The sequence below is a fragment of the Schistocerca gregaria genome, chromosome 11 (assembly GCF_023897955.1).
Source record: "Schistocerca gregaria isolate iqSchGreg1 chromosome 11, iqSchGreg1.2, whole genome shotgun sequence".
In the NCBI taxonomy this organism is placed as follows: domain Eukaryota; kingdom Metazoa; phylum Arthropoda; class Insecta; order Orthoptera; family Acrididae; genus Schistocerca; species Schistocerca gregaria.
In genome coordinates, this window is record NC_064930.1 from 142,418,568 (window position 1) to 142,431,002 (window position 12,435).

At 40.4% G+C, this 12,435-nt stretch overlaps 1 protein-coding gene across 2 annotated transcripts in view; it reads right to left on the minus strand.

Moving 5' to 3' along the window:
- LOC126295256 (uncharacterized) overlaps positions 1-12,435 on the minus strand; it is a 232,045-nt gene that overhangs the window by 129,432 nt on the left and 90,178 nt on the right. For both annotated transcript variants that reach the window (XM_049987657.1, XM_049987656.1), the window contains exon 9: positions 5,313-5,381. In XM_049987657.1, the coding sequence (XP_049843614.1) occupies positions 5,313-5,381 (69 nt within the window). The remainder of the gene's footprint in view (positions 1-5,312; positions 5,382-12,435) is intronic.

A 12,435-nucleotide genomic window follows, 5' to 3' on the forward strand; every position in this document is an offset into this window, starting at 1 on the left:
AGCAACAGGGAAATGTGCCTGAGAAAACAGAAGATGAAGCAGTCATCCTGGAAACACATCACGACCTTCCACATAAGAAATTACGGAGGAGGTTTGGGCAGAAACTTTGTTTTAACAAGATTGCGCCCAAGTATAGGTCAGGTCACAGTTTTCTCTATGTTCAAGCCCCCTGTCACTCGAAAACAGGACTCATTTTGCACAAGAACAATATACGGATGTCTCAACACCTGCCCCTTGACTGGGGCTGCCGTGGGATGTCAATTTGTAGAATTATTTTGAAAGAAACTTTAGTGAATGTAACAGCTGGTTTTGTGAATGGCTGAACCAATACAGTCGCACTGACATAATTTTGTGTGTTTACTCTTGAGGTTTTGCTGTAATTCTGCAGAAAACACATCATGTTTGTTGTGTGAGCAAGAAGTTTTGGAAGCTCAAGAGGAAGAAATTGTTCACTAACTGGCCTCTCACTTTTCTCTTCGGACGAAAATTATACTTGCCGTCATAATATGTTTGAAAATTTGTAATCTATCAAAGCTATAAAGTAAATGTGAAAAATAAATTACACCAACTAAGTTTTGAATTTTTGCTACACTTGCCTTATCCACCTGATGTGGCTCCACCAGACTTCCATCTCTTTGCAAAACTGAAAATTTTTCTCAGTGGACAAAGATTCACTTCAAATCAAGAATTGATAGCCGGAGTTGACAACTATTTTGCAGGCCTGGAGGAAACTCATTTTCGAGATGGGATCAAGGCACTGGGACATCGTTGGACCAAGTGCGTTAATATAAAAGGAAACTACATTCAAAAATTAAAAAAGTTTGTGATGTAAGTACTTTTTTTTCTCTTCCATTCCGAGAAGTTTTCAAACCACCCTCGTACATCAATTACATACGTGCCAGTAACGATTTATATAATGGCTCTGTACATCCATCTTTTCAGAGATGGTTGCAGGACTTGGCTGTTCAGTGTGGGACATAAATAAAACTCCTTTTAGCCATCTCATTTCCAAACTGTTATTTTATTGGGCTACCAGTTCTGGCGATATATTACGCTATCTCTAGGCCCCTTGACTGACCTGTAGGAAGATGATGGTTGAACTGATCACTATGTTGAGCAGAAATCTACAGATACCAGTCTTTGAATGCTGACCCTATTTTGACTGGAGCCGAGGTTGGAATCTTCCTACACGTCGGTCAGGGGGCTTGAAGATGGCATAGTAAATTGCTGAAACTGGTAGCCCAATAAAATAACAGTTTGGAAATGAGATGGCTGAAAGGTGATTTATTTAATTTTCTGTCTTTAAATAATGGTTTAAATAGACAGTTCCCTAGGTCCAGTATTCTTCTAAGTAGCCAGTATCCAAAGCATTTATGAGGGTTGACTGAAAAGTAATGCCTCCACCTTCATAACTCTTCAACATTTGGCAGCACTGGTACGCGCCAGGTACTGGCTTGTTCCGTAGCCTCTTTTCTACGGCTCTAGTTGGCGGCAAGCCTCAGCACTGAACAGTTGTGTTGTTACAGTCCAAAGTATGGAAACCTGCGCAGACAGTTGGTCAATGAGACTTAACACTTTGAGGACTGACCGCGAGTGTGGACTCTCAACTGGTTGGTACTGAGCGATTTCACAGTTTTTCTGAATTTTCTACAGCAGATTCTGTACCACAGAAAATAGATTGCTCTTTTGCATTTAAAAACTACATCCATTCCCTTCATAGTACTGCAAAGAAATAAACATTTACATTAGTGACAAGGATTGTATATTAATTTGAGAGTATGCTGTTTCCACAGTGAAAAAAAAAAAAAAAATTTTTTTACTTTTACAACGTCTAAGGGACATAGGATTGAAGTTGTTAATTTTAAAGGTATAACTGTTGAAATATGAACTTTTATTTTATTAATAATCACACAGTTACATTGCCTTTTGTATGAAATATTTCGAAACATTTTGTAAAACAAAGCAATACGTCACAGGTTTCACAATAATATCGTGTGTCTGTCCTTGAAACTTTACCATATCTGGCCTTGCTTGTTTCTGCGCATACTTTGCACCTTTTCTGAGGCCACTTAGACAATTCTGTGGGTGGAATTAATTTTGAAAAATGTCTTCAGCTTAGTCTGTTGATGGGTGAACTATTCTGAGAAGTGCACGAGTCTAAGAGGCCACCTTTGTGAACCAAGTTCTCTGCTAACTCTGTAATGTATTCAACCAGATGTTTGCTTGTATTTTGCAACGTTTTGTACAAAATGTATGAATTTACAGTCATGAGCATGAAAATGTGAAAGAAAACTTTTTTCCACCACTTTGTTTTTGTTCAAAAGGATAGTACGCCAATAGATGGTCGCTATGATCCACACCAGCTTTTTTACTATTGCACTCCAAAACACAGTCTGGCTTCATTTTCTCCACCATTCCAAATTTAGTTTTTACACTGACATTTGTTGCCATCATTTTATGCTTTGTTGTCAAAAGAAAAACGTCTCTGTTGTCTTTCCATTTTACAAACAGTAAGTGATCTCGTCTGTGAAATGAAAGTTCATTTCTTTTAAATGTCTGGCCAACAAAATCCCTTGGTAGTCCTTTTCTATTTTTCTGCACAGTACCAACTGCCTTAGTTCTTTTCCCCCCACAAATAATCCAGTAAATCAGGGCTGGTGTAAAATCAGTCCATGTATAATGTGTGACCTTTATTATGAAACGAATGACACAATCAGCCTACAATGTGTAAAATGCTGTTATCGGCATTAGACTGTTTCCCAGAACAAATTTCACAGTTCAGGACCTACCCACTATCACATGCACATAGCATAAAAAATTTTACGCCATATTTATTAGGCTTAATTTTCGTATACACTCTAAAACTCAGTCTACCACGAAAAGGGCAAGTTCCTTCATCTATAGTAATATTTTCGCCTGGCTTGTAAGCCTTTCCACTTTGGGTCACACATCCGTCGAATATAGGTCTTACCTTATGAATAGGATCGTGACCTAGCTGGTTTTTAGGAATATATGTTGCATTATCTACGACATGTAACATTTGTAGAATTGACAAAAATCTATCTCTTGGCAGACACTTTGCCGCAAATGAGGACTGCATCACGGGATTTGTTGACCAGTAGTCAGACAGTTTTGGTTTCTTGATTAGGCACATATGCAAAATAATACCAAACAATTTATACAGTTCACTGAGTTTCACTGTTGTCCACTTACGGCAAACTGACTGAGGCTTCAGATTTCCTGTAGCACTTAGTGTCTCTATTGTCATTCTAGCGTAGCGGTTTGTCTCTCATTTGATCAGTCTCACCAGTTCTTCATCGAAAAAGCACGTGAAACAATCAAACACTGAAGAATGTTGATCAATCCCATCTTGAATTCCATGGGATTCAGAAAAAAACAGGAAGCTGGGGAGTGATTGTATCGTCATCTGTCCACTGGCCAGAAGAATGTGGCAAATTGCAATGACCAGTTGTGTTTGTTGTGACAACGATGTCAACAGCCTCATCTTCAGGTCTTCCTGATGGTTCACTGTCTGAGGAATCATTTACATCTATAAGAAAATTCGTAAAAATTATCTTTTTTCTGACCAGGAATCAAACAATAGAATTACAGAAAATTCGGACAAAAAATAGCTTGCCATCACAAATGTCAAAATCTGCAATTTCTTCATCTAATTCTGAACCACTATTGTTCAATAAAAACTCTATTTCTTCATCTCGCAAGGCCACGATGAAAATAAAGGACAAAGCTATGAGCCGACAACAATCTAAAGTTTCGAACTGCTGCGTGCCTGTTGTAAGCCGAGCGTGAGTGCAGCAAAGCAAATGACTCAAAATATACTCCTGTACCACCACCAACAGTGACATATGCTGCCATCTGTAAGTTTTTCTTGGTACTAGGATAACCAGAGAGTACTTTTAAACCTACAGAATATGAAAGTCATGCGCTGGGAGTCGTTAACATCGCTGATAATCGGCCAACGTAGGAGCTACGTCGATCGTCTTTTTGGGGTACTGTCGGACCAACGTAGGAGGTACGTCGCTCGTCTCGAAACTGTTAAGCAACGTGCAGTCATTGATTTCTCAACAGCAGAAGGTGTCACCCAAGAGGAGATTCTTCAGAGAATGAAAACAGTTTATGCTGATCGTGTTGATGTGTCTGACTGACTGACCGTCTGCGCAGGACTCCATACTTTACACCGTAACAACACAACCGTTCAATGCTAAGGCTTCCCGCCAACTGGAGCCGTAGAGAAGAGGCTATGGAACAAGCCAGTACCTGCCGCATACCAATGCTGCCAACTGTTGAAGGGTTACGAAGGTGGAGGCACTACTTTTCAGTCAACCCTCGTACCCAAAGTGTTTACTAATGAAAAGCTGCTGAATAGAATCAGGGAGAAATGAAAATAAGGGACAGGTCAATAAGACACATCTTGAGCTATCAATGAGTCATCAGTTTGATATTTGGGTTCGTTGGGTGGGGTGGGGGCCAAAAAACAGAGGGAGACCAAGAGATGAAGCCAATAAGCAGGTTAAAGTGGGTGTGAACTGCAGTAGTGAGGCAGAGGTGTAGAAGGCTATCACAGAACAGACTAGACTAGCGTGGGGAGCTGCACTGAACCAGTACTCGGGCTGAAAACAACAATAACAAACTCCTTTCTTTGTTCTCAGTTCTGTCTAATTCCAGTGGTAAGTAGGAGTTAGGAAAGTATGGAACAGAGGAAAAAATGGAAATATGAGTTACATTTCTCATAAATAATGTCCACTAAGGCCCTGTGTTCTGCCCTTAATCATTGCGAAACAGCTGGATCGAGTCATTATTTACTTTTCGTGTTAGCAACTATTTTCTGTCCTTGGTCTGAACCTTACCACTGAGTATTTTTACTGGAACATTGTGCATCATTCACACACCCTGTTCACTGCTAACTTTTAACAACAAGCAACTCATGTAAAGACCAGAACATTTACTCTACAGACAAGAAAGATATCGTAAACCAATAAATAAAAACACTTGTTAGTCACACTTCTCAATACGACATTGACAGTCTTTATTTTGTGGCTTTTGCCTGTTTCCACAACTTGCTGAAATTTGTTCAAGTACCTTTTGTATCATAAGTTTTACAGAAAGGGACAGTACTATTAAGGAGTCCCTGCATTTGAAGGGAGACTGTGGTACCAAAGACTTTTCCGGCACACAGCATCTACCATTCGGCGGGTTTTAATTAAATTTCCATCTTCGACTATTCAGTTAGCAAACAGTGAATTATAATGCACAGCACCATACGAAGAATAGCAAAATGAAGATGCACTCACCTCTTCCTCGATGCTTGGTGGATCCTGTGGGGTATCAAAGTCATCAGGCATCTTGCACTCGTGCAGAAACTGAAACAGAGAAAACAGAGTTACTCTCGTGTGTGCGAATAAACATGCAACTCAAATGGTTCAAATGGCTCTGAGCACTATGGGACTCAACTGCTGTGGTCATTAGTCCCCTAGAACTTAGAACTACTTAAACCTAACTAACCTAAGGACATCACACACATCTATGCCCGAGGCAGGATTTGAATCTGCGACCGTAGCAGTCGCGCGGTTCTGGACTGCGCGCCTAGAACCACGAAACCACTGCGGCTGGCCAACTCGTGTTGCAATCAATTCTCAAATGTTTTGTCCACAATATGCAAAAACGTATGTACACAGGGCTGGTTGGCTCTAGGTAACTTGCTACTCACAGCAATTAATATATGTGGTACCTTCCCCCAACTTGAATAACCAAGTTTTAATAGTCAACAATGGAAAATCCAAGACTGAAGGAAACAAAGTAGAGTTGCTATTCACCTTATAGCAGAGATGCCGAGTCACAGATAGGCACAACAAAAATTCTGTCAGAAAATGAGCTTCCGGCCAATGAGGGCTTCGTCGGAGATACAAATCAATCATACACGCGCGCGCGCTCACACACGCGCACACACGAACTATGGCTGCTGAGATCACACTGTACAGTGTGGCCTCAGCAGCGACAGACTTCCATTGTATGTTTCTCTCTCTCTCTCTCTCTCTCTCTCTCTCTCTCTCTCTCTGTGTGTGTGTGTGTGTGTGTGTGTGTGTGTGTGTGTGTGTGTGTGTTTTGTATCTCCGACGAAGGCCTTGTTGGCTGAAAGCTCATTTTCTGACAGTATTTTTGTTGTGCCTATCTGTGACTTGGCATCTCTGCTAAATGCTTTTTAATATTATGTTTATTACATGCTGATACTATCATCTCTACGTAAACTAGCTCTGAAATTCAACTGCTTGATTGTGCACATCATACTTTCACGTAGTGGCTGGCTTGTTGTTACGCAAAGAACAAAGTATCACTGGAAGGTGAAAAGAAAATACTTTCCTGTCCTGTGCAAACACAAATCTATTGTTTAGAATTCCCAGATTGCTGCAGATGACACAAATAAACTGTTTCAGAATTAGTGCAATAAATGGTGACAGATTATCTGTATCATTTCAAAACTAAATTGTGATCATGACATTCACAGGCCCACCACAAACACGATTCTGCTTTGTTTCCATTTACGCTTCACTGTTGAGCAGGACAGGACCATGGGATGCAGTATAAATTGATAAATTACACAGTAAAACTTTTATCCGTTATGGATGTGAAACATTGCAACTGTGACAAATAAAGGTTTCCAGAATTTACTGCAACCAGGTGCCTTTTGCAGGTCTTCAATTTTTATTAATCAGGATCTGTTTGAATTACATAACAATGAAAAAGGACAGCTGTCTGCTTGTACTGTCAACATACCAGATGTAATAGGTGAAATGCAATATAAATCTTTGTATGTATAATAGTTACTGTCTTATGCTGCTACCAATATTAAAGTAATTTAATAACTTCTTTAAAAAGTTGAATTTAAATTTCCCATAAATAAATCATGTTTTAATAATAATTAAGAACTAATAAAGTCTAAGTTTTAAAATTTCAAACTATGCATGCTCATAAATAGATTTGTATTTTGCTGCAAATACGGAGCTGAATACATGTTAGGTTTTTATCATAGGCCTATGTTGGTCGACATGTCAAAATGAAAGCACTAAAGAAAATTTCCTGCTCAAGTTCCCGACATTAATTTGAAACACTTTGCATAAATCTCCATTAATGGATTTCATATATCCCAGTAACAGCACAAGAAACAGTACATGTTATCCAACGGTGGCCTTCGTGAATATGTTAAATGAAGTGTTGAATTTTGTGGCAAATGCTCTCCCATACTTGCAAAGTTATGGTGTAAGAAAACAGATGGCTAGAAATATAGTGCCAGATCTTGAAAAAAAAGCAGCAGGTTTTTACTGTGACAGCAGGGAAAAACCATCCAAGATCTCTTGGTGTTCTTGTGTGCTATTACAAGTTGTGCTGAAGCACATCACTTCCTTTGTTATAGAAAATTGCAAAAAGCCAAAGCTTTTTTAACTCTAAACTGCTAATGCAAAAGGTGCTGTGTGTTTAACACCACAGACTTCTTACTCAGTAGCACCTGGTTTCAATCAGCAGTCAGAACGTTTCGGCGATTGGCAGAACTTTACATCGTAGCAAGCTCACATAAGGAGAACTGAGGCCGCTGAAGCATACAACAGGCTAAGGTCATCATTGACAACATAGATGCAGTCCGTGGATTTAAACATTAGAAGATGTTATTGACTTTGTTACACAGACTTGAAAGGTTATGCTCCAGTGAAATACTGTGCAACAGAACACCAGGTAGTCTAATCAGGGATGTATTGGGGAACAGACCAGACAATGATGCATCCCACACAGCGAAAAGATCAAGGAAGTGGAACAAATGCTGGTTAAAAAGGGAGAGGCCCAAAAGAGACAATATGACAAACCTCAATATGACAATGATAGGGGCCTTGGTAGTGCTCACAACACATGTGCCATCAAAGAAAGATGTTGCACCACATTTACAAGGGACCATACAAGAGAGTGGAATTAAAGCAGCCACATTCATTGAAACTGGAAGGGAACCAAAGTGGAAGACGACATGACAGTGAGTGTGTCAATGATGTAAAGAGATATTATGTAAAAGGGCTACAACAGCCAAAGGAAAATGACAGGGCAATGATGAATAAAAACGTTGTATTTATTTGGGACACATACTGATTCAGATGCCCTTACCAATGAGCTTTATACAACCTGCAACACCTTCAAATACCGTGCGCAAGATTTTCGTATTCCTCCGTTTGCTACGCACAAAGTATTAGCCCTGCGGAAAAAATGAATGTGACCTTTTTGTAGAAAAAATTATGTAGTTAAATTTTGTATTGGGATACATTCTCTCTAGAGACCGTAGTTTTTTAATTATTCAAGAAAAACATGCAAAAGTGACCTTCAAATGCATTTTTCTTGAACGACTCAGAAACGGTGGCACCCAGCAAAAACAATACCCCAATACAAAATTAAACTACATTGCATTTCCACAAAAAGATCTAGTTCGTTTTTTCTGTACGGCTGATAGTTTGCACGTAGCACATGAGAGAGTATGGCAGTCTCGCGCGTGGCTTCTGAAGGGGTTGTGGGTGCATAAAACCAATCGGTAGGGGCAGCTGCTTTTTCCAGATCCGCCATAACTTCCAGCTGTTTTCTGACTTCATAAGTCCCCCATTCAGATCTCTGGGCAGGGACTACTCGAGAGGACGTCGTTATCAGCAGAAAGAAGCCTCGAGATACTGACAGATTTCAGATAGATTATATAATGGTAAGACACAGATTTAGGAACCAGGTTTTAAATTGCAAGACATTTCCAGGGGCAGATGTGGACTCTGACCACAATCTATTGGTTATGGACTGTGGATTAAAACTGAAGAAACCGCAAAAAGGTGGGAATTTAAGGATATGGGACCTGGATAAACTGAAAGAATCAGAGGTTGTACAGAGTTTCAGGGAGAGCGTAAGGGAACAATTGCAGGAATGGGGGAAAGAAATACAGTATAAGAAGAATGGGCACCTCTGAGGGATGAAGTAGTGAAGGCAGCAGAGGATCAAGTAGGTAAAAAGATGAGGGCTAGTAGAAATCCTTGTGTAACAGAAGAAATATTGAATTTAATTGATGAAAGGAGAAAATATAAAAATGCAGTAAATGGAGCAGGCAAAAAGGAATACAAACGTCTCAAAAATGAGATCGACAGGAAGTGCAAAATGGCTAAACAGGGATGGCTAGAGGACAAATGTAAGGATGTAGAAGCTTATCTCACTAGGGGTAAGATAGATACTGCCTACAGGAAAATTAGAGAGACCTTTGGAGAGAAGAGAACCACGTGTATGAATATCAAGAGCTCAGATGGCAGCCCAGTTCTAAGCAAAGAAGGGAAGGCAGAAAGGTGGAAGGAGTATATAGAAGGTTTATACAAGGGCGATGTACTTGAGGACAATATTATGGAAATGGCAGAGGATGTAGATGAAGACGAAATGGGAGGTAAGATGCTGCGTGAAGAGTTTGACAGAGCACTGAAAGACCTGAGTCGAAACAAGGCCACGGGAGTAGACAACATTCCTTTAGAACTACTGACGGCCTTGGGAGAGCCAGTCCTGACAAAACTCTACCATCTGGTGAGCAAGATGTATGAGACAGGTGAAATACCCTCAGACTGCAAGAAGAATATATTAATTCCAACCCCAAAGAAAGCAGGTGCTGACAGATGTGAAAATTACCGAACTATCAGTTTAATAAGTTACAGCTGCAAAATACTAAAGCCAATTCTTTACAGACGAATGGAAAAACTAGTAGAAGCCGATCTTGGGGAAAATCGGTTTGGATTCCGTAGAAATGTTGTAACGCGTGAGGCAATACTGACCCTACAACTTGTCTTAGAAGCTAGATTAAGGAAAGGCAAACCTACGTTTCTAGCATTTGTAGATTTAGAGGAACCTTTTGACAATGTTGACTGGAATACTCTCTTTCAAATTCTGAAGGTGGCAGGGGTAAAATACATGGAGCGAAAGACTATTTATAATTTGTATAGAAACCAAATTGCAGTTATAAGAGTTGAGGGGCATGAAACGGAAGCAGTTGTTGGGAAGGGAGTGAGAGAGGGTTGTAGCTTCTCCCCGATTTTATTCAATCTGTATATTGAGCAAGAAGTGAAGGAAAGTAAAGAACAATTCGGAGTACGTATTAAAATCCATGGAGAAGAAATAAAAACTTTGAGGTTCGCCGATGACACTGTAATTCTGTCAGAGACAGCAAAGGACTTGGAAGAGCAGTTGAACGGAATGGATAGTGTTTTGAAAGAAGGATATAAGATGAACATCAACAAAAGCAAAACAAGGATAATGGAAAGTAGTCGCATTAAGTCGGGTAATGTTGAGGGTATTACATTAGGAAATGAGACACTTAAAGTAGTAAAGGAGTTTTGCTATTTGGGGAGCAAAATAACTGATGATGGTGGAAGTAGAGAGGATATAAAATGTAGACTGGCAATAGGAAGGAAGGTGTTTCTGAAGAAGAAAAATGTGTTAACATCGAGTATAGATTTAAGTGTCAGGAAGTCGTTTCTGAAAGTATTTGTATGGAGTGTAGCCATATATGGAAGTGAAACATGGACGATAAATAGTTTAGACAAGAAGAAGCTTTCGAAATGTGGTGCTACAGAAGAATGCTGAAGATTAGATGAGTAGATCACGTAACTAATGAGGTGATACTGAATAGGATTGGGGAGAAGAGCATGACGGAGCCACCGCCAGCTTGTCTCCGTCCTGCAGTACAGGTGTCTCCCTGCAATATGACAGATTTGCACTCTCCCACTGGCACGGTGAAGAAGGTATCGCGATTCGTCAGACCTTACAATGCTCTGCCACTGCGCCAACATCCACTGCCGATGGCCACCTGTCCATTTGAGTCACAGCTGCCAATGTCGTGGTGTTAACATAGGCATACAGACAGGTTCTCTGCTGTAGAGGCCCATCATTAGGCGTGTTCGGCACACTGCGTGTTCAGACACACTTACACTCTGCCCAGCATTAAAGTCTGATGTTAGTTCTGCCACCTGTCCTATTTCACCAATCTGCCCAGCCTATGACATCCGACACAGGTAATGAGGGCTGGTCACCTGACCCCCCACAACGTATGGACACTACTTCACCTTCGTTTAGCCACATGTTGAAGACACAACAACACTCCTCGAACACTTGACATGTCGTAAGGTTTCCGAAATGCTCCCAGCCGAGTCTCTGGACCGTCACAACCTGCCCTCGATCAAACTGAGATAGATAGCACACCTTTCCCATTCTGCACACACTTAGCTGACACTACATGTGCCATGCGTGTGTCTGACTTGCAGTCATTCCTGTCCACGTGATGCTGCTATTGCCTGGATGAGTTTATATCAAAATGGCTCTGAGTACTACGGGACGTAACATCTGAGGTCATCAGTCTCCTAGAGCTTAGAACTACTTAAACCTCACTAACCTAAGGACATCACACACATCCATGACCGAGGCCGGATTCGAACCTGCGACTGTAGCAGTCGCACTGTTACGCACTGAAGTGCCTAGAACCGCAGGGCCACAGGGGCCGGCGGGTTTATATCGATAGTAGGTCGGTGGTCATAATATTCTGGCTGATCAGTGTACGTTTGACTGTGGTTATGAACAATATTAAGAACTCTTTTCTCATACACATAATTCGTACTTTCTAAAAGACCTTCCACAATAAATATGCCTTCACTTTACAGCACTTTTGAAGCACGTAGCACAATTAAAATTGGCAAACTATAACTTCCTTCAGAGCTCATACTACACACGACCGTACCATTGAAAGGCTTGGCTCCTATTACTTAGACTGCTGTAAGCATTGTCTATCTCCAAGAGAAAAGACACTGATCAGTCCGTTTTCTTTAAGGCGAATAGAAAAACATTATTCTCCTGCATTAGTCCACACTTTTCATGACTAACCAATCAACAAATAACACACTTTCGAACTGTACTTTTTCCCGAAGTAAATATTAAACATTTTGATATTCTGTTTATACTTTATACATTATTAACTATTTTCATTTGCCCTTGAATTAGCTTTCCTTTCACCATAAACTTGCGCAACGTATTATTATACAAAATTCCCCGTCATCTGCATTCGGACTGCCTTAAAACTTCCTCACACTACAGGGTTCATTAGCAGAACAGTGATCTACATATTCACTTTAAACCATACTCATGTACCATTCACACTACTAAAAGCAGGTACAAAAGCGTACAAACATAAACAAACAAACAGAACCTTCAAGTAATAAACAGAGCAATTCACAAAAACATTCTCTTGACCTGGTTCTCAAATGTCTCTTTCTGTTACTGTGCTCTGATGGATGAAAATTAGAATTACGTACTCCCGCTTCAGACCATCTATCACTGTGCCCGCACGAGCCATTCTCCTGATATACAGGCTCTAGACAGGAG